This window comes from Pteropus medius, unplaced genomic scaffold, assembly GCF_902729225.1.
Source record: "Pteropus medius unplaced genomic scaffold, Ma_sr-lr_union100, whole genome shotgun sequence".
NCBI lineage: Eukaryota > Metazoa > Chordata > Mammalia > Chiroptera > Pteropodidae > Pteropus > Pteropus medius.
Window position 1 is genome coordinate 684,432 of NW_024355206.1, and position 24,822 is coordinate 709,253.

At 39.4% G+C, this 24,822-nt stretch overlaps 1 protein-coding gene across 9 annotated transcripts in view; it reads left to right on the top strand.

The window, feature by feature from the left end:
- Window positions 1-24,822, top strand: part of AKAP13 (A-kinase anchoring protein 13) — a 233,549-nt gene that overhangs the window by 68,719 nt on the left and 140,008 nt on the right. For all 9 annotated transcript variants that reach the window (XM_039858438.1, XM_039858432.1, XM_039858434.1 and 6 more), the window contains exons 3-4: window positions 14,992-15,139; window positions 23,766-24,062. In XM_039858438.1, the coding sequence (XP_039714372.1) occupies window positions 14,992-15,139; window positions 23,766-24,062 (445 nt within the window). The remainder of the gene's footprint in view (window positions 1-14,991; window positions 15,140-23,765; window positions 24,063-24,822) is intronic.

Genomic DNA, 24,822 nt, shown 5'->3' on the forward strand with positions numbered 1-24,822 from the left:
CCATTTCCTTTACGTTAAGGCAGCGTGAAAGCATATAATCGTGTTATTGTGTGGCCTCCTCTTCTATCTCGTGTATATGTTACGCTTGTGTTGAGAGCTCTTTCCCTTGTTTGCTTCGAAAGGGGAAAGGAACTACCATTTACTGAGTACCTTTCATGTCAAGTGACTGACAAGTTACTCTCCTCACTCTCATGAGGGCCGTATTATAGATGAGGGAACAGAGCTAGGAAGAGGTGAAGCTGAGATTTGAACTCAAAACTTTGGTTGTTTATAACTAATCTTTACAAGTAAAGATAGTTTCACTATCAGTTCCTCAAATCGATACCACCCGCTCATGACCTGGTAACTTGAGGCCTGTTGCTTGTATCACACAGTTTAGAAGCTGTCTTTAGCAATGAATTCCACGTGCCTTTCCTTTTTAAAATATAAGATATAGATCCCATAAAAATTGTTTACTCTCAGCAATAATCAGTATTGTGGTGACTATTGGATTGTTTTAGAACACTGCTTTTCAAAGTGTGGTCCCTAAGCAGCAGCAACGAGCATCACTGGGAACTTGTTAGAAATGAGAATATTTTCAGCCCCCACCCTAGACCTACTGAATCAAAATGCCTGGCAGTGGGACCCAATAAGCCACTTTTTAATAAGCCTTTCATTCGTTTCTGATAACGCTCTAAAGTTTAAGCATGAACCAAATGAACAGAAAGGATAGTTTTTATTTTATTTTATTTTTTAACATTTTATTTATTTATTTAACGTTTTATTTATATTCCCTCCACCCCTTCCTCTCTGGTAACCAGAAAGGATAGTTTCTTTGTCTACCCTGCCTTCCTGCCACCACCCCCCCCCCGCCCCAGCCCAGAAAGGGTAGTTTTAAAGTCCATTTCTTATGAATTAAGTTAGAGAAGTTTGGGTAGATTTAGGACTACCCAATAGACATGGCTATTAACCCATCAGTAGTGGTTGGCTGTGAAGATACTTGGGAAATTATATGCATTAAGTAGGATGTTATTTCAAAAGGACAGATATGACTTCTTTTTAAGGCTAGATTCCAGAGTAAATCATTACTAGATTATTGATTGGAAATAATATCAAGATGTGTACAACTGAACATCAGGCTGGTTATCTCTTACTAGGAGGTAGTAGAGATTTTTCAGTTAAGGGAGTTAATGCTTCACATCATTTTTCATAATATTTTTATGTCATTTAAGATTTTTCATGAGTTCTTCCATATGTTGGCTTGAATAATAAAAGCCAGATCTGCTTTGTAGTTAGTTAGCAGAGCAGGTCACGGTGCAAATGGAACTGATAAGAAACCAGGGTTTTGGAATGAGGTTGGAGACAGGCTTTTGTAACCTAGTCTTGGACAGCGTAAATAAAAACAACATTGTGAGGTCTGCATTTCGGAGCTGAACACTCCCAGCCGCGGACCCCATGCCGAGTCAGTGGTGCTTCAGCTGATCTAGTTCCAGCACTGTGAGTCGGCCTTCAGCTACACAGAACGGTTTTTGCTTTTCTTCCTCTCTCTGAAATACAGTAGCTCCTCTTCACCACCCCCAATACACACACACACACACAACAGCTCATCTTACAAGATTCGTTTTCTGTCACCTGTCTCTGTAGAGCCATTCCTGAACCTCCAACCTCCTGTGGAGTCCCTCACTCCCCAGCAAGCCCCCACTCCTTGGCAGACTTTATGGTAGCACTTCAAACACTTTAAATGGGCATGATTTTGTTTACATGCCTTTTTTTGTTTACTGTGCCGTGTGCATTTTGAGGGCAGAGACTTTATACTTGAATTGTTTTTATTGTTTTTATTTGACTTCAGCCTCTGTTGTAGTGCCTTGCACATAACAGGTGCCCCATGTTTTTGATGACACAGAATTAAAGCTATTCTTTGGGAAAGAGCTTAACCATGCGTCTGGACGGTTATAATGTCTGGCCAAAGATAAGATCTTTTTTGGTAAGATTTGTTACCCCAAAAGGAAGGCCACTGTAAATCATCAGTCAGGAGATGAACCCACAGGGGGGCTTTGTGACCTGGAATCACTGACAGAAGTGTCATTTTGCTTTGACCTGTGAGATAGGGCCTAGGAAAACTTGGGACTGCCAAATCATTTACTCTTTCTGTGTTGTGTATGGGCTGTTTACATCTTTCCATATTAATCTCATTTTATGGCTCAGTGAATTAGAAAGCACTGTTTTCTTATTTTACAGATGGGGAAACTGAGAATAAGATTTATAAAGTTCTAGTCTGTTCATTATAAGGCTAAAGATTTTCATTGCCCTCTTTGAAACAGCTATGCCATCTGAGATGAGACTGTTAGGTAATTTGTAAAGTCAGCCACTGAATCTGTATTTTAGAAATTCATAAATAGCTCCATCCAAATAGAACATTAGGAATGGATATCGGCAGAATTGGAGAAGCTGCATTTTTCTGAAAGGTACACTAATTCATTGATTAATAGACTGGTAATGCACATCTTTAGTACTTTTCCTCATTCCTACACATTTCTCCTCCAGAGATTCGATTGTTTCCTTTTATGTGGAGATTATAACTTAGGGTTCTTATCCTTAATATGGAGAACGTTATCTGTACTCTCAGGGTTTTGTTTTTTTGTTCACTCTTTTTCTAATTAAGAAAGAGCCGTTGGCTGGTGTGCATCCTGGAGCCCTTCGCAAAGCTCCGTGTTTGGATTAACTGCTGACCCCATGTGATATACGGAGCATCTGGCAGCAAGGATGGAATTCTCAGCTGTCTCTCTTTGTTATGTCCACAGAAGGAAATGCGAGTTTTATCTTACTGCTCAGGCAGTGGTACTGTACGTTCCTTTTCTGGTCTGCGGGACCCACCAATCTGATTGTGGGCCCATTTCCTACCATTCCTGTCATCTTGAACTAGTTACAGCCTAGGGATGATTTTACCTTACTCATGAATATGAATTTCTTCTCAGTCATCTTCTGCACCCCTCAAATTCTGCTTTAAGTAAAGCTTATTGCGTTCTGTCAACATTGTCTGGTTTGTCCTATCTTGTGTGGTTAAGGGATCCCAGGCAGCATAATATTAAGAAGGTACTGTTGTGGGTGTTTCTCAGAGCCGATGGCTTTCCTCCACAGATCCCCATTTTCCAGGTCTCTTTGAAATTGGTTATTTTATCCTTGCCACAGGATATGGGTATGATTGTATGTTGTCCATGTTTTACTAAGTCTCAGAGTTAAAGGTAGATCTTCTCCTTTACTACGTGCCAGAATAGGCTGAAGATTTACATTTCTATTAAGTTCCCTGAGTGGGGAGGAGGGTGATGCTGCTGGTCCTGGGGCAGCACTGTGCGAAGTCCTGTAGGGAAGAGATCAGGGGCTTAGGAGTCAGGGGCATGTGGGTCTGAATTCCTGGACTAGTACCAGACAGCTGTGGGAGCCTTAGATTCTTCCTCTGTAAAACTGAGCAGTTTAATATCTATATGATAGGGTTTTTGTGACGATTAAGTACGATTTTGATAACGGAAGCAATATCTAGTGTTTATTAAATATTTATTAAGTACCAGGTACTTTGAGAAGTGCTTCACATATGCCGTTCACTCTTCAACAGTTAAATATTATCCCCACATATAAAGATCCTAGAACAGAGTACTTGCTCAGTCAGTGTTCATGTCCTTCCCTGTCCATGTTTAAGAAAGCTGGGAAATGCGTAATGCACTTTAGATGGATTTTCATAAAGCTAGTTTATTTTATTTTATTTTTTTAAACATTTTGACGCTTTAAAAAACTGGATACTTATATGAAATATCTGGTTTTATATTACTGGTTTTACCAGTAATGTTGGATAAGAAAAAATGTTATTGTTATCTGAAATGATAGACTGTTTCTTTGTACTACCTTTATTATTTTTAAGTATTGTGGATTGTTTAATATATATAGCTATTTCTTATCAGTTAGAAAGATTAAGCAGCTTAAAGAAAGCTTTATAATTTACCTTTAAAACTAATCTTTTTTTCCTCCTCTTTCTACTTTTCCTTATGCTTTTCAGAGGGTTTTATAAAGCCAGTTTTGCCATCTAGTAAAAATTCTTCGCCTATAATTAAATAACCCTCCCCTCCCCATAGTAAAATTTATTACTTTTATATGGCTTTGAGAAAAAATGTGTTTTACTAGAAGAGATTTTTAAGGAAAGTTTAGACATGGAGATTCTGAAATGTGGACTTTTTATTTACTTGGGAATGGATGGGAACATTTATTTTGTGCCTGTTGTATGCTAGATGCTTGCTACACCTTGTTAAAATACCAGTACTTACTTTATATGGTTGGTGAGTGATGAAATGGTAAGCCTAATCTTTGTAAGACTTTGAAAGCAGTGCTGGCATATAGTTAGCGCTTGATGAAGGAGGCATTATTGTTGTTTCATGCACTTCAGAGGTGCGAATATAATAGTTACAGTTTCTAGCCATATAGAGTTTACAATCCAGCAGTTCCCAAGAACCATTGGGGTAGTTCCAGCCTGTGGTCTTGCCTCCCAGCACAGTGCCTTCCCTTCTGATGATTTGCAGCGTCCCATCCTAATCTTGACGTAGTTGACAGTGTCCCACTTGGCAACTTTGAAGATCTGACTCTTTTCCGTTGTCTCGTAGTTTATTGTATCTTGAGGTGGGAATGGAATCTGAGCAGGTTTGGTTCCACTTGACCTGCTGGGTTCCCCTCCTCAGGCATTGCCCACCCACAGACCCAAACTGGGCAGGCTCAAGGAATTGGATCTGCATACAGCGGGTGAGGCATAGTGTGTTAGATCTGGTAGGGAGGCCTTTTACCTGAGGAAGCGGACCACGTGTCTACCCAGGAAAGAAAGGTATTGGCTTGTTTCAAGGTTTACTTTCTTATTGTAATTATCAGTCAGGTGAGAGGAGGGTGTGACAGGTAAAGGGAAGCCGCATGGTCAGGCACTGACACAAGTAGTAAGAGTGAGGTGTAAACGTCTTGGTATGTTCTTGAACCATCCGCCGTTTGGGGTGGTGGTAGTGAGTGAGTGGGGAGTGGCTCTGTGACGGAGATGATGTTGGAGAAACCAGCACGGGCTAGGTTGCAGAGGGCTTTCGTTGCTGTGAATAGAACGGACATAGAGTTAGAATGTTATCCTGTTGGCCACAAAGAGTTTCAGAGGAGTCACTTTCCACGTTGTATTTTAAAGACTCTTCTGTTACTTCCTCGTGTGTGCAGGGCTAGCTTAGAAGCCTGGAGACCCAATTTCATGGATGACTTTAGAGGAAAACCTAGAGAACTGATGAAGGAATCCAGGTGAGTTAAATGGACGAGATGGGTGAAAACAGAAGTCAGATTGGCGGATTTTAATCACGGAGTGTTCCCATTTCAGTCTTCTTTCTGAGAGGGAGGAGGAGAAAGCAGAATGAGGAGCCAGAGAGATTCATTGATCTAATCACCTCCAGTTCATTTATTAAATGTCTATCAAGAATTAATAAAAATCCTTATATTCTCTGCATTTTAACCAAATATCTGGTTCTGTTAGCAAAGGGCAGACCATCTCTTTAAGTGTCGGCCTAATTATTCTAGCAGTTTTAGAGAGTTGTGAAACCTTCGTGGGAGGGAGAGGCTTTTTTTTTTAAGCCACCAGCCAACACCCTTTGACCAGTTTAGCTTTGCTTAAACAAGCATAGACTGAGAGGCAGGGTTGTACATTGAAACAAAAAGCTTATACGCTTAGGATTTTTAAGAACTTTTTTTTTTTTAAAGGAACACTTCCCGTTAAGGGGATCACACATTAAATGATTTCTAAACTTTTTGTAATTTTCCAGCTGTAGTTTCAAGATTCTTCCCCAATAGGAAAATGGTCTCTAAAACCACTCTACACGGAAAACTCAACAGATTTATTGAGCGCCATCTGCTGGTTTTATTTTAATGGACCAAATAGGTAGTGCTTGCAAATCTTTAATAATTTGCATATCTTAGTGTTGCAAAATTAGGAAGCTGGAAGACAATAGGAATTATGATTATTATTATTAGTAGTAGTAGTATTAAAAATGATCATTTTGTGTTAGCATTGGGAAAGGTAATGCTTTGGGCTGCCATGTAGACGTGTTACTTAAAATGAGAGGTAGGTTACAGGGATTTTATTGACCCATCTCTTTATGTGGCACAAACTTAGCCTAGTTGAAATAAAAGACAACTTTAAATGTCAAATAAAATCGTTATATATTTTCGAACATTGGAATCAACAAGTCTGTATATGTGGAATGAATTTAGTTTATGCCAAAAGCTAATAAATTTCTCAGTGGATTTCTATTTCATGTTACTTGAGTGCTTTCAGGCCATCTTTTAAGGAGAGCTTTATAAAAAAGGCTTTGGTGGCCAGTCTGGAGATTAGGCTTTATTCTGAGGGAGTGGAGACTATCTGTGAATATTTTTCCACTTAAGAGAGAGATCACCCTTTCTGAAACAGCCTCCTGCTTCTACTTCAGACACACTTGAACGCCTTGCCTGTCTTATTCCCGGTAATGGAAGTTTCCCCTTGATGTTACTTTTTATATTTTGATTGTCTTACTTGCTAAAATATAAGCCCTATGAAGCCAGGGGCCTTGTCTCTTTCCTGTTTATTCCCTAGATTTTAATAGTGCTTTACACATGTTTGATGATCAGTAAATATTGTATGAAAAAATTCTTTGCTGACAAAATGAGTTTCAAATGTTTATTTATCAGATCTGTGGTTAAGTGACTGATTCAGATCTTATTCTTAAGCCACTGTTTTACTACCCTATACGGTGGCAAATATTGCTAGTAGCATGTTGCATTTAAGAAATAGTGGATCTTAAATAATATTGACAATTTGCGTATGTGGGTACACACACACACACACACACGCACGCATGCGTGCTGTTTGTAATGGTGTTAATTGCCTGGAAAAACCAAACTACTCTGAGAACCATACAGGCTACTTCAAGGGGATCTTAAAGAACCCACAGAACTGAACAACCCTGTCTGCTGATTTGTGGTTTGGGATTTTTTTCTTCTGGTAGACCTTCTGTTTTCTAGCCTGATGGCAACAACATCATACACTTATGTCAATTCTTATCTTAAAGACGCTCAGTATACTGCTTTGCCACAACCGTGCCTTATAAATTTGCTTTTTATTTTCCTAGAACACTTCAGTACATTAGGCAGCAAAATGTAACTCATGTGCCCTCCTATAATTAAAGTTGTGGTATTCTTCTTCTAAATGAATGAATTCCAGTGTAAAAAAGGTCGACGGATGGCACTTCGGTTTGCTCACAAAGATAGAAATAAAAAGAGGATTGACATTTCTTCGAGGTTTACCAGTATTATATGACCTTTTGCTAGCTCCATTATATCCAGTGTTTAAGAATTCTCAGATCCAACAGCTGTTTCCTGAATGATTTTTGGTTCAGTTTGCAGCCTTTCAGCTCTTCCCACACGTCACCCCTGTGCACTCATTGCAACTATCATCTGTTTCAAATGGAATTTGAAATCAGGCAAAAGAGAAGTCTGTTTCTCTGGCTCCTTTCAGTGGCCTGTGTTTGAATCTGGGAAGCCTTCCTCTCTTGGCGCTTGCTCAGCACAGCATCCAGTGCCTCTTCCTGCAGTGCCTTTTATACAGCTGCGGTCATTGCTTTATGTGTCTCTCTCTCCCTTAAAAGACTATGAGCCCCAAGAGGGCAAAGACTGTCTTGTCTTTATATCCTCATTATCTGCCATAGTACCTCAAGTGCTCAACTAATGTTTACTTAAATGAAGGGAGTGATAAACAAGACAAATTTAGTATTTTGCTTCTTTGTAGTATTTTAAGTTTTGTTTTATAAAGGATGAAGTGTTTGTTGGTTCAACCCAACAAACATTGATTGGGCACGTGCTGTATATCAGGCCCTTTAAGAGTTGCTGTGTATACAAAGATGAACTAGATATAATTTCTGCCACCCTCACTGAAGTGGCTAAGGTTTCAGAAGGTAGATTCCTGCCTAAGGTGATCTGTCTTGAGCTTTGAGCATAATTGGGCATAGCCATTTCTCCACAGAAGCTTCCCTGGTCATACCCCTCCAGGCAGAGTGTGGGCATCCATCTGTGCACCTAGAGATGCTGGTGTTTATGCTAATTATAGCACTCATCACTTGGCATTCTGTCCATTTGCATGTCTGTCCAAGCTCCTGGAGGGCAGGCACCAGGATGGTGTTTATAATTTGAGCATCTGGGTGACGGCAGAGACAAAGCACATTAAACAGAGGGCACTGCATGCGTGTTTAGCATGAAAGGATGAACAACTTAAGGCTATGGTAAGGGGAGCAGAATAGAAAGGAAGGTAATGAACACAGTCATGTCATACCATAGATATGTTTTTACTAATTTATCTACTTGATGGACTAGAATAACAATTTTATACTAGTGGTAAAAAATAATGAAGTAATAGTAAAACTAAAGGAAATGTTTAAAGTAATAAAATACTTTAAACATTTTAAGGCTCATTTACATAAAATATTTTAAACATTTTAAGGCTCATGAATGCTTAATATTAATATTTTCAAATGTTTATGTTTTAAAAGTAATCCTACTACTAACGGATAATGGTCCTATATATATTCGATAGCAATAAATCATTTGAAACTCTTTTAGCTTTAATTCAATCTAGCTTTCTATTTAATTAGTAAGATTAAGAATTACGTTTTGCCTAGGCATAGGCTCTTATAATTACTGAGGGAATTATTAACAGCAAGATGGTGAAAATAAAGAGAAATCTGAAATATTTTAGGTGGCGGGAAATTAACTGTCATGAATCTAGGAAATGACATTTATTTTAGTTTAGCAAATGAGCTTTCTTGAAGACTCGAAGTGAAAAAATAAGTATTTTAAATTCTTGGCGGCAGAGGCCTCAATTGTGGCTGCCATTGATAAAGAGAAATATGTATGTTAAGTCTCGTCTTTTTCAGTGGCACTTGAGTTTGGGTTCTTCTCGGGTCCAAAGGATCTTATTTCTGGGGTTGAGGCACTGGAGTAGACGAATGGTATGCTGTCAAGAAACCCACTTAAGGCTGGAGAAGAAATGAAACAGTTCTTGAGTTTGCTGCATTCTGTCTTCACATCTTCCCTCCATTGCGTATTCTGAGGGTTGCTTAAAGATTACTCCTTTTAACACTGTAAGTCCTTTAATCCTTCCCTCTTTGATGTCCCTGATCTGCTGTTCCCTGACTTCTCTTCTCTGGCTGGCGTTTCCTTGTTGCTGTTTCTGTTGATCAGGTTCCTTCCCTGCAGGAACACCAGAGTCTAGGCCTCGCTCTCTGTTACCATGGAGAACTCATCTTTCCTCAAGGCTTCGTAACTATGTGCAGCTTGACTGGCAGATCCGCTTCGCCAGCCCAGACCTTTTCTGACAGTCCTGCTAACCACCTGTTGGACACATAATGCCTACAGTTTTCCATCCCGCAGGTATATGAAACTTGACATTTAAAGCTTATCATCCTCCTCCTCACAAATCATTCCCACAACCCTCCCCACACCATTTTTCTTTAATGAGTTACCCCTTTTTCTGTTAATATCACTTCATGCTTACCCTTCCTATCTTTGTCCAGTCCCCATCCACTCAGTTACCATATTTCATCAAATTATTTTCAACAAAATTGCTTTTTCACATTTATTTCTTTTTGGATCATCTTGCTACCATAGCACTTTAAACTCCTTTTGTTCCCGTACACCGTGTTTTTGTAATATTTTCCCAAATGGTTTCCTTGCCTCTCTATTCACTTCTTGTTAAGGTACTGCTGTGAGGTAAACTCCTGTAAAAGTCTTCTAGAACATTTGCTGCTTTTAATGTCATCCTCCACCCCTTCCCCAATTTTCTCTCAGTATATACCACATGAGGCTGTTTTTTTTTCTTGCCTACACAAGTTCAATTATGGATATTTAAAAAAATTGAAAAACATAGAAAAGCATGGAGTATATTAAAATTGGCTTCGACCACCATCTAAGAATAACTGCTATTAAAGTTTCGGTGTTTTCTTTTTTTTTCAAATGTGCATTTTGAACATATGCTACTTATTCTAGGCAAAGGGGGTATCTCAGTGAATAAAACATGCTCTCATGGGGGGTCACATTCTGGTAAATAAGTTATTTATTAAGATATAATTGACATATAGCATTGCATTTGTTTTAGATGTACAACGTGATTTGGTATATATATGTACTGTGAAATGATCACAATTAGTTAACACATTCATTACCATATATAGTTAAATTTTTTTTCCCCTGTAATGAGAACTTCTAATACCTCCCTTAACCAATTTCATATATACAATTCGGTATTATTAACTAGTTAAAACCGTATTCACCACGCTGAGCATTGCATCTATAACACATTACATCTACTGTAACTCCTTTATTGAATGTTTATATATGTGCCATGCACTGCTGTAGGTGCTTTGCTGTTGTCAATTATTTAATTCTTACAACAACCTTATGAGTAAGTATGATTGTCATCCTCGCTTATGGCATAGAGAATTTGACATTCCCCAGTTAAACAGTTAAGAAGTGATGCATCACACTGTGACTCAGACAGAGGCCACCTTCTTAACCACTCGGCCTGCTAACAAGTTATAAGCCAGGTTTGAAAGTTAGAAGCAAACCAACTTAAGGTGTTGATCTTAATCGGCCTTTTGTGAGAACTATGGCAGCATTGTTTCCCAGAACCTGAGGTGCTTTGTACCTGCCTCTAAGGTTTTCTCTTACAGCATGCCCTCTGCTTTTATACCTCATAAGCAGGGACCCCTCTTGATCGGGCCTGCCATTGGCAAGCCCTTGCTTTTCCTAGGGAAATCCTCTTTCTTTCCCCCTCCCGCCTTCTGCTGACTTGTTTTCAGTGATGCGGTGGTTAAAAATGGGTGTGCGTGTGTGTGTGCTTGCGCGCTCTGACTTGTAGCATTTGCTAATTTCAGTGGTGTGAATACTCCCATAGCAGTTGACTTCAGGCCGCCAATGTCACATCGCTGAATGCAGCGTTGGCAGGAGACGTGAGCTGGTAAAAGCCGAGCAGCAGCTCGTCATCGTAATAGAATCCCTACCGCGTAGATGCAATAGAGCTGATCCTCGGGAGCATAGACAGTGGTAGGATGTGATAAAATAATTAAAACATGGTAGTTCTGAGTATTACATTTGTTTTTAGCATACTTTAATTATAAGCTTGTATCATTTAATTTTTAATAGCTGCACTTAATAAGCAGCTTGCAGAATTCCTGAAAATCCAATGATTAGTTCTCACGAGCCTGTACAAGCCAGGTCTTGCTGGTGATGGGCCCACCATCAAAACCCATGCGGCAGACACCGTCTTGCTATCTAAGACCTCACTGCTGTTTCTGTACCCTTCCTGTCACAAAACTTTTCTGATTTCCCCAATCTGCATCTGACGTCTTGTTTCCAAGGCCTTGTCCCTTGCACCCATCCCCATACTGACACTTTCTCCCATCCCTCACATGTTTTTCTCTTTGCCATTTTTTCCCTCAGCAAGTTACTGTCCCCAGTTAAATGAAGGCCCCATACATAACTAATATCTTGGGACACGGCAAGTATCTTCATAATATGTTGGGCCTCACATGGAGAAGAAATCCTTGATCAAGAAAGGGAAGATCTGTTTTTAGAATTCCAGGTTAGATATCTAAGTGGAATTTTTTTTTTTTACACTTAATAAGCGTATATAAAGGTGATTATGGTAGTATAAAATGAATTAAAGATGGGAAAACTGAGACCCAACTACCATTTAAAACCTTGTTTTTATTGGTAAATTAATGATTGATTTGGTGGCATTTAGGACTACAGTGCACTTATATTTCAGAGATCACCCGTACTTATAAAATGGGGCCTAGTATAGGTTATCTTTCCTGTGAGTTCTTGTGTTAATCTGTCAGCAAAACTAATTAAGACCCTGAAAAAATTGTCAGGTTCAAAGGATATATTTCTCAGTGAAGAAACATGAAAATATATTGGTAAGGATAGCACTGTGTTTCTTGAGTTTAGATTACTGGAAAAGTGGAGATGTAGATGCGTTCTCTTCCTGGGGTTGGATCAAACTAAAATCTTAATCCATAATGTCTCGAAGATTGCCCCGTTTTAATAAGTTTTTCTGGTGTCTTTAGAAGCCTTACAGACTTTGAACCGGGGGCAGTCAGATTGATTTATCTGCTGTGTGGGGCAGGTCCTTCCCTGGAGCAGCAGAATCACTTACCAGAGTATTCCTCCAGGAGGGTGCAATTAGAGCAACCATCTCAACAAAAATTCTCACGTAGATCTGCTTTCCCTCTTTATTTTTTAATCACCACTATACTCAGTCATGCCAGGCCATCTCAAGTAATCGTAGGTGCCTGGTACTCCTGCAGTAAAATTGAAGTCATGTGATGGAAATGCAGAGTAAGAATTTTTCTTGTTTGCTCTCAGTGACTGTCAGAATGCAGAGAATATTCTTTCCTTCAAGGGAAACTGGTACTTAAATTCTAAGTGCCTTTGGAATCTAAATTTCAAGTGACTTTGGAGTGAACGAGGCTTCTGTGTTCCCTTCTACTTCATATTTTGGCTACTTTGAGTTAATGTTGAAAAAAACAAGCTATTAAACAAAGCTATGAACACAATTTGAAACTTTTTTACTTTTGTCTTGAGAATGAAAAAAGAAATTGATATTGAGAGCTTTGGTAAAAGGATTTCAATTACCTATTAGCCGTCTCCTCTGTCCCCAATTAAAAGAAGGCCCCGATGCACTAGGGCTGTGGGCACGGTCTCCCCCCAATATGCCAGGTCTCTCATGGACGGGAAATCCTTCATCTAGAAAAGGAGGAGATAGTCTTAGAATTCCTGGTTAGATATCTAAGTGAAAAAAACTGTTCTGTAAAAGTCCACCTTGTAAATAATTTAGGCTTGAGGGCCAAACTGTCTCTGCGGCAGTCACTCAGCTCTTGAGTGGCCCATTCTCGTGCAGAAGTGGCCGTAGGCCATGTGTAAGCAGATGGCACGACTGTGGTCCAATACAACTTGATGTATCCACACTGAAATTCAAATGTCATATAATTTCCTCATGTTAAAAATCTTTTTATTTTTTTAACCTTTTAAGAATGTAAAAACCTTTCTCAGCTGTGAGCCATACAAAAACAAGCAGAGGGCTGGATTTGGCTCATAGGTAAGAGTTGGCCAACATGTGCTCTAAAGGATGAAACTTAAGAACTTTCATTTACACTTTTTTTTTCAAGTTATAATGATATTTTGGTACCTTGAAAAATTGGCTCTTCTCAAATGTACTGCAGACATTGTAACTGGTTGTGGTTTATCATTCTAGAGGATATTAAACATTTTACCAGCCTAAACTTTTCAAAAATGTTTCCCGGAAAGAGTCTTATACATAAATCTAAAGTATATTTTAAGTAGTGGCCGGAGTCATTGATAATTCTGTTTTAGGATGCTTTGGAACTTTCCAGCTCAGCATTCATAGTAAGTTACAGTTTCTCTGGAGTTTGTTCTGACTTCTCACATGCTGCGTTCAACAGAGTACTCCACAGAGCTGTGGCGTACACTAAGAAATAGACACTCGGGACCTTGAGAAACACTCTGAACTTTGTTTCCACAGTCAACCTTATTGGGGCAATTTTGTTAGTAGACTTAATCTGAAGTTTGACTTCAAGATTTTTTGTTTTCACTGTTTAGTAAAACACTACCTCCTGCTCTATTATGCTGCTTTAAACCTCACTGCTTTAAAATCTGTTGTTTATGGTTACAACATGAATTCTATAACAGTAGTCCCCAACCTTTGTGGCACCAGGGACTGGCACTCCTATGAGAATCTAATGCCTGATGACCAGAGGCGGAGCTGAGGCGGTGATGCTAGCATTGGGGAGTAGATGCAAGTACAGATGAAGCTTCGCTTGCTTGCCCGCCGCTCAGCTCCTGCTGCGCAGCCTGGTTCCTAACAGGACACGGACCAGTACCGGACCACGGCCCAGGGGTTGGGGTCCTTGTTCATAATGTTTATGATTGGGAGAATGGTAATTAGGACTGTATTTCACAGAATATGTTTATAGTTTAGCTACTGACCTGAATTTAAGAAATTAACATGAAAACTGCTAGAGGAATATTTACAAATAAAGGATAGAGATGTCTTAACTTCTAAACAGTTACAGAGCCATAGGCACAGTTACTGGCACAAGATTTTTGTCTGATTCCAAGGGCGTAGTGGAGGTGGATAAAGAAGTGTTAGGGATTCAAGATGGTTGGCAAGCACAAATTATAAGAAAAGTGACCCTCCCATCCTAACAGATAAAGAATATCATCACCGACGGAGAGCTGAATATGTTCCAAGAGTTTTCATATATTAGTTATAAGAAGAAAAGGTATTATCTCCATTTCTATATCCAAAGAAACTGGGGTTTAGAGGATTTAAAATAAAGTCTTTATAGATGAAGTTTGAACCCAGATTCATCTGAAGCCCAGGCTTATGTTCTTTGCATTCTTACATTTCCAGGCCAGCTCTGTTAGAGGCTCTCCACCCTCACTGGAGGGTGAGTGGACTTGGCAGTGATTTGTAGCATGTAGAATTTAGAGCATTATGGCTGCAAGTGGAACATAGGGGTTAAGGGGCATTCTGAGAATGAGGGTGTATCTCATCGGTGCCTCCTCATCCTCTCTGCCTTAATTTTGGATTTTCCACGATTTCTCCCTTTTTCCCATTCATTAAGTAGGTATACCAACTGCCGTTTACTTGTTTACTTGTTTGTCTAACCACCTCCACAAGAATATTAGCTTAAAGAGAACAGAGATTTTATTTTGAGGTCATTTTGTATTCTCAATGCCACGAATACTTTCTGGCACATAAGTACCCAATCAGTGTTTATGTTTGTATAAATTCACTAGAGTAAGGCACAGTTTAGATGATACATTTGATTGTCCCTTAAATTTGATGTTTTGTAAAGATAGACTCAAGAAGAACCTTACTAATGCAAACTTGCTCTTTCCTAGGGTGATTGTGTTGTGACTGTGCTGCTCGCTGAGGAGGACAAAGTTGAGGATGATGTAGTGTTTTACTTGGTATTTTCGGGTTCCACCCTCCATCACTGTACAAGTACTCGGAAGGTCAGTTCTGACACGCTGGAGACCATTGCTCCCAGTAAGTATTTGAGTGCAGTCTTTACTATTTTGCTAGCCTTTACTAGTTCTTGGACATTTTTATTCTATGTTCACTTGTATAGAGTGATAGGAAGAATGAATCCAGGTTATAGGACTATGATCACACCTGTATTTTAAATAAATTTTAAAATGTTTTGTTTATATTTTCCTTATTCCTCAAAAATTTAAGCCTAACTATAAGTAAATGAAATAAAATGGTGTCATAAATTGAAAGATAAAAATCAGGATCAATAAAAATATTTATTGGAATGTTGAGATATGGAGAAAACTTTAGCATACGTATAAGATAAAGGTTCTCAGATAAAGGTTCTCATGTGGTCACTGTGGCGTGTCTGCAAATTTGATTCTTAATATCAGAATGGCAAAAGCAAAGGTAGAACACACTTGGTAACATTCATCAGCATCCGTGAGGGAAAGGCTTAAAAAAATCTTTCATCAAAGCCAAAATTTCCCCCAATTAGAATATAGTTCATGGTGGAAGGAGTGTTTAATCACCGTTGATTTATAAGTTTAACATAATTAAATGGAAAATGTTTACTTATTAAAAATTCATCACAAAGTCATTAAGTGATTACTGTCTCCACAGAAATGGCTGATAAAGTAATGACTGTCTTTTGACTTATCCCAGCGTCTGAAGTGTATTGATTTGTCTTTGGAGATGAGCTTCTTTCCTTCATTTACTCCTTTTCAAAGTTAACAATTGACCAGTTTTCATCAGAATACAAAAGAGGGCACATTTGGGAGAACCTCCTAAAAAATACTGACATGCTGACAGTTGAACAGTTTTCCTTTAGAGAAAAAAATGGATTTAGTTCTTATTGAAACATTTTTTTTAACCAGTATTTTTATATAACACTGATTCTACTTTGTTGGAACAGATGGTGTAAAAAATTATTAGTTTACGAAGCGCTTTCAATATCTGGTCTTGCCAGTATTGGATAAGATTGCCTGTTTTTTGTTGTGCCATTTTATATAAATTAACTTAATGTCTGATATCTCGTAAATCCTGGAATTTATACCACATTCAAGAACTGGGGTTATGACAGTTGAAAGCTCTATTTATCCTCCTACTTGGCAAAAATGATTTTGAAAAATGGAAGATTTAAAGGTTCTTGGCAATTCCTGTGAATGATAGGAAATTTAACAAGGAGCTCAGGATAGATACCGATTTCCTTTCTAAAGCATATTGAGTATCCTTCTTTGTAATTTAAAGCTCCAGTCGTCTTGTTCCCTGTGATGTATATCATGTCAGAAGGCTTGGCTGGAGCTTTAGGTCTGCTCTCCGGCAGGTGCCTCGTGGCTTAACATTTATCACGTGGGGCCGATGGTGAGAAACAGCTCTTCAGCCAGGCAGAACCCGTCAGTCCTGACGGGGCTCTCGTTAGGAAGGGAGAGGAAGGATAGAAACACCTTTGGAGTTAAATTTTTGGGGAGCGCGCGTGTGCGCGTTCACTCATTTTTTTTAAGGTGCTGTGCACCTGCTGTAGTATTTTTTGGAAGGGTAGGGTGGAGCATTTGGGAGTTAAGTTAGTTTTGAATTTTTTGCTTATATCATGGAAATACGATTTTAGTCTAGAATTAAACTGCCTTAAATCTGTCTTTAAGCTCTTGACTCAAACATCACCTTCTCAGCAAGGCCTTTCCTGCCCACCTTGTGAGTACACAGCCTGTCCTCGTCTCTGCTTGTTCTTCTCATCGGCACTTAGCAGATTCTAATACGTTATACATTTCATTTATCTTATTTATTTTCTACTCGCTTCTGCTAAAGTGTTAACGTTTTTAGTGCATGGATTTTAACTTTATGAGGGCATCGATTTTTGGCTGTTTTGTTCCCTAGTGTAATGCTAAGAAGACTTGTCCTAGGAATTCCTGCCACTTGATAGAACAGCGTTTCCACTGTGGCCAGGTTAATCCTGGTTCTCAGAAGCCACTCTCCTAGAAAGTTTGTGCACACGTGGGGACACAACACACACATTCACACACACACACACCCACACACCCTTTCTTGAACTGAATTCTCGACTCTATTTAGAGTATCTTTGCTGATTTCTCTGTCAGTTGCCATATTGATAGCCTCAGATTTCCTGTTTGCTGAGGGCAGTGTCACATTAGTCAGATTTCTTTATGGAAAGTCTATACTTGCTCTGTGCATCCCAGTTACAGGATAAATGTGCATAGTCTGTGCAGCCACTGCTGCCAAGAGGGATGTCTCTGTGTGTTTTCTGCTCACGTGTGGGACTAGCTCTTCAATTCCTAGTCATTTTGGCTGATTATGGGAAGAAAAAGAGCTTTGTGTCTTGTTCTTGCTTTTAATGTCATGTTTCACACAGATTGCTGGCTCTGATTTTTCTTTGAGTTCTCTGTGTGTTTCACTGTCAATGTTTTGTAATATTTTAGCTTTTACTAAAACCTGATGATTGATTGACCTTCAAAAGGCAACTACTTCTTGATGTTAGTCTGTAACCTTTTACTGTTTGGAAAAGGGAATTAGATATTACTAAATTGTCTCCTTAAGTAAAAAACCTCTTTGACTTTAGGTATAGAGATTATTACTTTTTCTGTTTTCACTCTTTTGCTTGTTTTCTAGAGAGAAGCTTACGATGAATTATATGTGTGAGTGTGTTTAATTATAAAGAAGTTGTAAAGGCTTTTTAAAGTAGTATTTTCTTGTCTTACTACCACTGAAAGGCTATAGACATATTATTCCCCCTTTTTAATAAAGCATGTATGTTAAGAGGAGTAACATCTTAGGGGACAGTCAGATAGAGACTTTGACTTTCTACTTTGTCTGCCTTTGAATTGTTTGGCTGCTTTCCAGTGAGCATGTTACTTTTAACATATCTAATAATTTTTAATAAAACCATTTTGGAGACTGAGAACAATGTCCTCTCTTTTGAAAATAAGCCATCTTTGTACTAATTACACTAAACAAAGACAAGTTTTATAATAAAAAATATTACCTTCAAAATACCTATGAGTTGGCTGGTTTAAGAATATTATTTGCTATAAAATACAGCCTGAAATGGAAAGACATCTCTAAAAACAAAAGGGTATTACCTTTGTTACCAGTGAAAATATCTCCATAATTTTCTCTTCATATAAAACAAATCCAGCCCAAAATTCCATTTGAACTAAATAGTGATTTTCCTTCAGAAATGAAGCTCAAATTTCTCTTAATACCTGTGTAGGGCTGATAAGTAATGTAAAGTCATGAGTATTCTTGGAAGATAATTCTTGGAGGCCTAGTGAATACTGTCTTATTGTGTTCATTTTTATTAATTAATGTGAATTTAGACCAAGCAAGCCATGACTTCAGCTTGGTAGATGGGACGAGATGTTCAGTGGATGCTACATACTCTTTTTGTGGAAGGATTTGGTGCAGAATCCCCTATTAAGTGAAAATCAAATCTTTTTAGTATATCATTTATTTACTTTTAGAATTCATAGCAAGGTTTCCGTTTGACAGGGAAAGTAAAACCATTCATTGACCCAAAATTTTACTCAGCTCTTTTGTATTTATGTTTTTTCTATCTTGCTCATCAAAGGGAAGGTTCTATATAAAGTAGATTTTTCACTTAAAAAAAAGTGGATTTACTGTGATCAGAAGTCCTTTTGGGATTAAAAATCAGTGCTTACAGCCCAGGTCTCAACAAGTAGTTTCCCAGTTATATTACAGTGCATCTCAGCTCTTGCGGACCAGGCTGTTTGTGGTAGCAGAGACTCAGGGGCTGCCAGATTGAGTAAAACGTTTGAAAAGAAGTTGTAGGCTTTACACTGGCCTAATCAGAGAATTCTGATATCTCCCCTCTCTGCTAAGCAAGGTTATTTTTTACTAAACATTTTCTAACAGTTTCTCTATTCTAAAATACTCTGACTATAAGGCTATCTCTAGACAGATGTAATTTTGTATTTAAAAAAACTTAAGTTACTACTCCAATGCTAGTCAGTATATATAGTGACTCCTGGAAAAACAAAGTGAGAACGAGTTGAAGGGGAAAAAAATATTTGTTGTCTACTGTCCCAGTTGAATGCGTATGTGGAAATTGTATATTTTACCACTTTGGAACTACAGACACAGCACTGGAACCCTAGCCATGTGCATTACAGTAAGGGGGTGAAAATTGGCTTGTGGAGGGGGCAGAAAGTCTTACTCTTATATGTAAAGCACAGATATACATATACAAATGTATGGTTTATCTGTGGTATTAAAATTTCATAGGATGGGGAGGCAAATAGAGAAAAACATCTAAAAACTCTCCGGGTGGTAGAGGGTGACAGTGAATTAAAGGTTGAGAAACAGCACTGCATTAGAGTAATAGCTGGGAATATAGTAGATCGAATTTTTAGCATTAATTATCTCTTTTCTCCCCCAAAATGTACTTGATGAAGTTGATATGCCTCCTGATTTTTTCCCCTGCTTCTCGAATACTTTCGTACGTAGAGAGACATTTTACACATATACCCGATTTGCACATCTGCCATTAGCCCACCAGCAACTCACAGTGGATGTGTACTTCTTCTGCTCATAATTTGGAGTCCGGTCCGAAGACTGAAAATTTCCTTTAACCCCTTATAGCCACTTCCAAGGGAAGGAAAAGACCACAGTTTTAGACACTCTGATGCCAAACCGAAGTAGTGAAAGAAACTGTATTTCTATTTGCCACCACTGACGGCTAATGTAGCCTTTCCCTCAGGAGATAGTCTGCGTGGGTCAGGCCCGGCAGGCGCTTTCAGTGTTCATTTTTAGAGCTGGTCAGACAGAGTCCTGATTGTTTCATCCTCAGAAGAGAAAGCCCGGATGGGATGTGTGCCACTCTTAGCTTAATAGGAAATGAAGTAATTCTTGGGTCATGCTTCAGCAGTTTTGTTTATCTGTAGCAATATTTCGTTTCCATGGGTACGAGTACTTCATGGAGTGATAAGGAGCCTGTGGAAAAGCTCTCTCAACCTCATGAGCACACACCTCCCTCCCAACCTGTGAACTTAAAAACAGTTTGGATTAGATGCATTTAAGAGGACCATCAGCAGTTTGATTTTTGTTTCTCACCGAGGTGCTACTTGTTTTTGTTTTTTCTGCATTTGTCTCCCTTCCCTTAATTTTTTCAGTTCTGCAGTGCCAAAAGCAACAATTAGCTCCGAGGCTTCATTGGGCCATGTTGCAGAAGCTCTCCGTAGAGCATTAGGGCTCTGTTTTCCTTGCGTGAGCTGAACAGGAGCATTTAATAGCCAATAACAACTACGAATTTTCAGCGCCTGCTTTGTGTCAGGTCCTGTGTGTACGACCATCTCTAATGTTTTTAACAACCCGGAACACTGCTGGGGTTCTCATTTTGTGCACAGGCCAAACGGGCTTCAAGGCTGAGTGACTTCTAGGACAACCCAGCCTGTCTGCAGTGGAGGGTGACATTCAAACCTAATATTTTCTGACTTCACGGCTAGCTGCCGGCAGATTTTAGGACCCCTCACATTTCACTCAATTAGGAACAGATGTCTCCCACCCCATAATTTACTTAGGTTCCCTGATCGTTGGATAAATTCAGAAAGCAATTTAAAACAATGGAATTAAAGTTGAAGCCATGTTTCTTTAACAGTTTCTCTCCCTTTATCCCCCTCTCTCTAAATTCCCTTGGGGTACTTCCTTCAGAAGAAGCTCAGTAAATTTTTCGGAACGTCCCTTTTTGGAAAGACTTGTGATTTTTATTTTCCTTCATTACTAGAAAATTGAATGGAAAGAAAACACCATGGAACTAGTTGAGAACCTTCCACTCTTCGCTCTGCTGCAGCTTCTGTCTTTATGTGAAAAGAAGTTAAATTGTTATTCTATCAAATTGGATATGATTTCCCATCCCCATGTCTTTGCAGTGCAGATGTAGACATTGGTAATACCCTGCATTTTGCGTGCACAGAGGCAGCATAAGACTAATGGCCCCTGCACGTAGTCATGTCTTTGGAGCTAATTTATGGCAGTCAGAGGTCTTATGTATGCATATGCTATGACTTTAGTTTTATTACTGGGACCATATTATATAATCTTTGTTTTTAAAAAATGTTAGGTGTTCTTTTGTCTAGATGCTTCATCTTACAGGTTATATGGATTAAAAATAATCTTGAGAACCATTCAAGCCTAAGAGCAAAGAGCAAGAGAGAAGTAGCCATGCCAGCCTGTGCGGCTGATGCCCAGACAGCAGGGCGAGTACTTTGTTCTTGGTGGTAGCAACTCTCCCAGTTGACGTTTAATAGAGACTGATCCTGGAAACCTCATTTCTCCACTCTTCTTTTAACCCTTAGATTTTCTTTTGACAAAAAAAGCCTATAATCATATCAGACAGATTCCAGATTTATGGCACAGTTTACTTGGGATGATTCATAGTTTCTTCAGATCGTGAGTTCATGTCTGAAGGGGAAATGCTGGGCTAACAACTGGATGGCTTCTCCTAGATACCTGTGTCATGGCCTTTCCTGATATTCTTCCTCTTCTTATATATAGTTGTATTTTAGTTATACACAAATAGAGCTAATAATAGTTCACCCGTACACCCATCTGCTTTCTAACAAATTCTCTTAGAGCAGTAGAAGGAGATATGCACGCTTACTCTGCCAAACACACGTGCGTGCACACACATGCAATACCCCTCACGATCTTCTGTTTCTCTCCTTCTCATTTATCTTCACCCTGTCCTGGCCCAAAAAGTCATTTTAGCAATTCCACATTGATTTCTGTGCAGATGCGTTACTTCTGCACTTTCTAGTTTTGAATAAGGTGGTATTGTTTGATTATGGCTTTTTGCTGAGAGAGAGGGAGGGAAGGAGAGAGGGAGGGAGGGAGAGGGTGGGGAGGAGGGAGAGAGGAAGTTCAAGAAGGTGGTTTTGCAGCGGCATTGCGGCTCTGTTTCCGGTTCAAGGTTCCAGGTTTCTCACCTTCGCACAGGCTTGAGGAGGGAGGCTGTTCAGTTGTGTCAGACGGTGGATGATATTATTTTAGGTTTAGTATAATATCTCTTCTAAGACATGGCAAGTTTAAGTTGTGAATACAAAATTCAGTTCAGAACCCAAATCATTCACAATATCATCGTTGAATTGTGAAATATCATTTTAGTTTTTATTGATATTTATTCATATCTACTTCAAAAGAATGTCAAGAGTTCATAAATTAGGTTAATCTTGAATAAATGGGAAAATGCTGGTTATTGGTTAGATTCATGAATGAGGACCAGAACATTCTTACTTTAATTCTTCTGATTGAAATACATATTGTTGCATCTACCTAATTTAATTGGACATTAAATGAAGCTGTGTATTTTGTTTTGGGTGATGGCATTAAAGGATTTTAAATCATAGCTCTTCACTTATAAGACTAGGAGAGGTTCTAGATTTTAAAACGTTAGAGGTGGTCGTATGCCTCAGGCCATATAGCTAATAAGTAAGAAAATAGGTTTGAGCCCAGGTCCATCATAGCACAAGCATCTAGACGTAGCCAAATTAATATCTTCCTGAAACTCGTGTCTGCAGTAATTATGCCATCTCTTGAACTTACTCGCTACTTCCATTTTTATGTTTTTGAAGCTTTCCTATTTCTGGAATTTGTTTTCTCATTGGAAAGGTAGTTAGTTTATGGAAGAAGAACGATGATGTTAGCCGCATACTAGTTGTAATTAGTGTATGAAAGTTAAGGAAAAACTGTTTCGATGAACTTATTCTGCATATTGAAAATACTTAATTTTGTGAGACTAAAAATGCAGAAGAAAGTCTGATTCTCCAAGAAGAGAAACAGTGTTGTCAAACCTTTCTGGTTTTACTCAAACGGAGCTCTTTGGGCTGGTGTGTATCGTTATCTGCATTCGCAGCTCACGGGCTCTCTGCCTGTGTGCACCACCGTCATTGATTGGCCTGCCTGCTTTTCTGGACTCGGCATGTAACCACAACATTCATCATCCCTGAGTGAACCAGGCGATTTCATTGAAGTCCTCATTACCTCACAGGGAAGAACATGTATCTGAGAGCGGAAGTTATTTTTTAGACCTGGAATTGCTAGTAATAGTAAAATAAAATCATGTCGTTTTATGCTTTCCAGAATGCTTCATCATTTGATCTTTTGCATTGTGGTGCTGATAAGGCAGATACTGGGGGCTGCTGAAAAATTCCTCCCACGTAACCTGTATGACTGACTTTTCCCCTGTTGGGTTTTCAGATGTAATTCAGTTCAGTGGGTATTAGACTTCCCACTGCATGCCAGGCCTTACCAGATCCTCGAGCTTTTCATTCTTTAATTTGTTCAAATTGAACAGCTATAGTTCAGTATATATTGAGATGTTCAGAGACTCTTGCAGTGCCAAACACTATGGTATAGGCGTGGTGACAACCGGGCCTCAAAGGTGTCTGCTTTTCGGTAAGGGAACTACTTCATATTTGCAAATAATTTAAACAAGAACTAGAAATGGAGTTTAAAGAAGTTTAGAAGGTTGCTGTCAGAGCTCAGAGAAAGAAGGGGGTTCTTTTAGGAAGAGGAACTTGTGTGCCATGGAGGAAGAGCAGAGAGGACGCACAGGTGCCGCCCTTCGGGAGGAGGACTCTAATACTGCCTTCTCTGCTGCATGTGCTCCCTTCAGGTCACGACTGCTGTGAGACTGTGCAGGTGCTGCTCTGTGCTTCCAAAGAAGGCCTGCCCGTGAGTGTGGTCGCCGACGCGGACTTTTCCTTCGTGCAGGATGAGGCTTGCGACGCGGCCCAGTTCCTGGCGACCAGTGCCGGCAACCAGCAGGCCCTGAACTTCACCCGCTTCCTCAGCCGGTCGGGAACCCCCTCAGCGGATGTAGATTCCCTCGACGAGAAGGTCGCCCTGGCATTCAGACACTTGAAGCTGCCAGCGGAGTGGAATGTGCTGGGGACAGATCAGACCTTGCATGGTGAGAATGCAAATAACCCACAAACAACACTGAGGTTGGAATCCTGTTTTTTTCCTGGGGCTGCTTTTATGTGGCCATTGTCTTCAGGTTTTCCGCAGCGGCTAAATAAACATGACCTTCACTGTAGCAAAGTAGCCTTGATGACATCTCTTCTAGGTTCTTCAGCCGAGCTGTTAAACCTGTTCCCGCCATGAAATGACCTGAGGGAGAGTTGAGGGCACAGCAGCTTTCTCTGCGTCTGGGTTTCACACTCGATCTCAAGTGCAGAAGTGACTCCTCCTTCAGGAGGAGAGCGGCAGAGTAACTTCTATACTTTTTTGGTGTTTAATTATCAAAGAAAGAGTTTTTATTACTTCTATAACTTTTATTCCGAAGCTCTCTAGAGATTCCACGGCATTGGAGAAGAGGAAGGTTGGGGGAGCACGAGCTCTGAGAAACCCCACACTTTTTTAACCAGAGTATTTTCACTCTTAGTTATCTCCTGGCTCTCCATGTGAGAGTTTGTTGAAGGAAGGGCTCCACTTTTTAAAAAACACTGCTGTGGTAAGTATCTATGTTCCTCTTAGTCAGACAGGGGTTTTCTCATGTAATTATTCTTGTGGTAAATGACATCTGCCAACTGTCATGATTTTACATATGTATTTAAATGAAACATTACATATCTGGGGTCCAGTAAATAACATCCACTACCTTCTGAGTTCAAATCCAGTTGAAAGATTTCAGAGTTACACCGCTAGAGACGAAAATGTTTGCTTCGTTA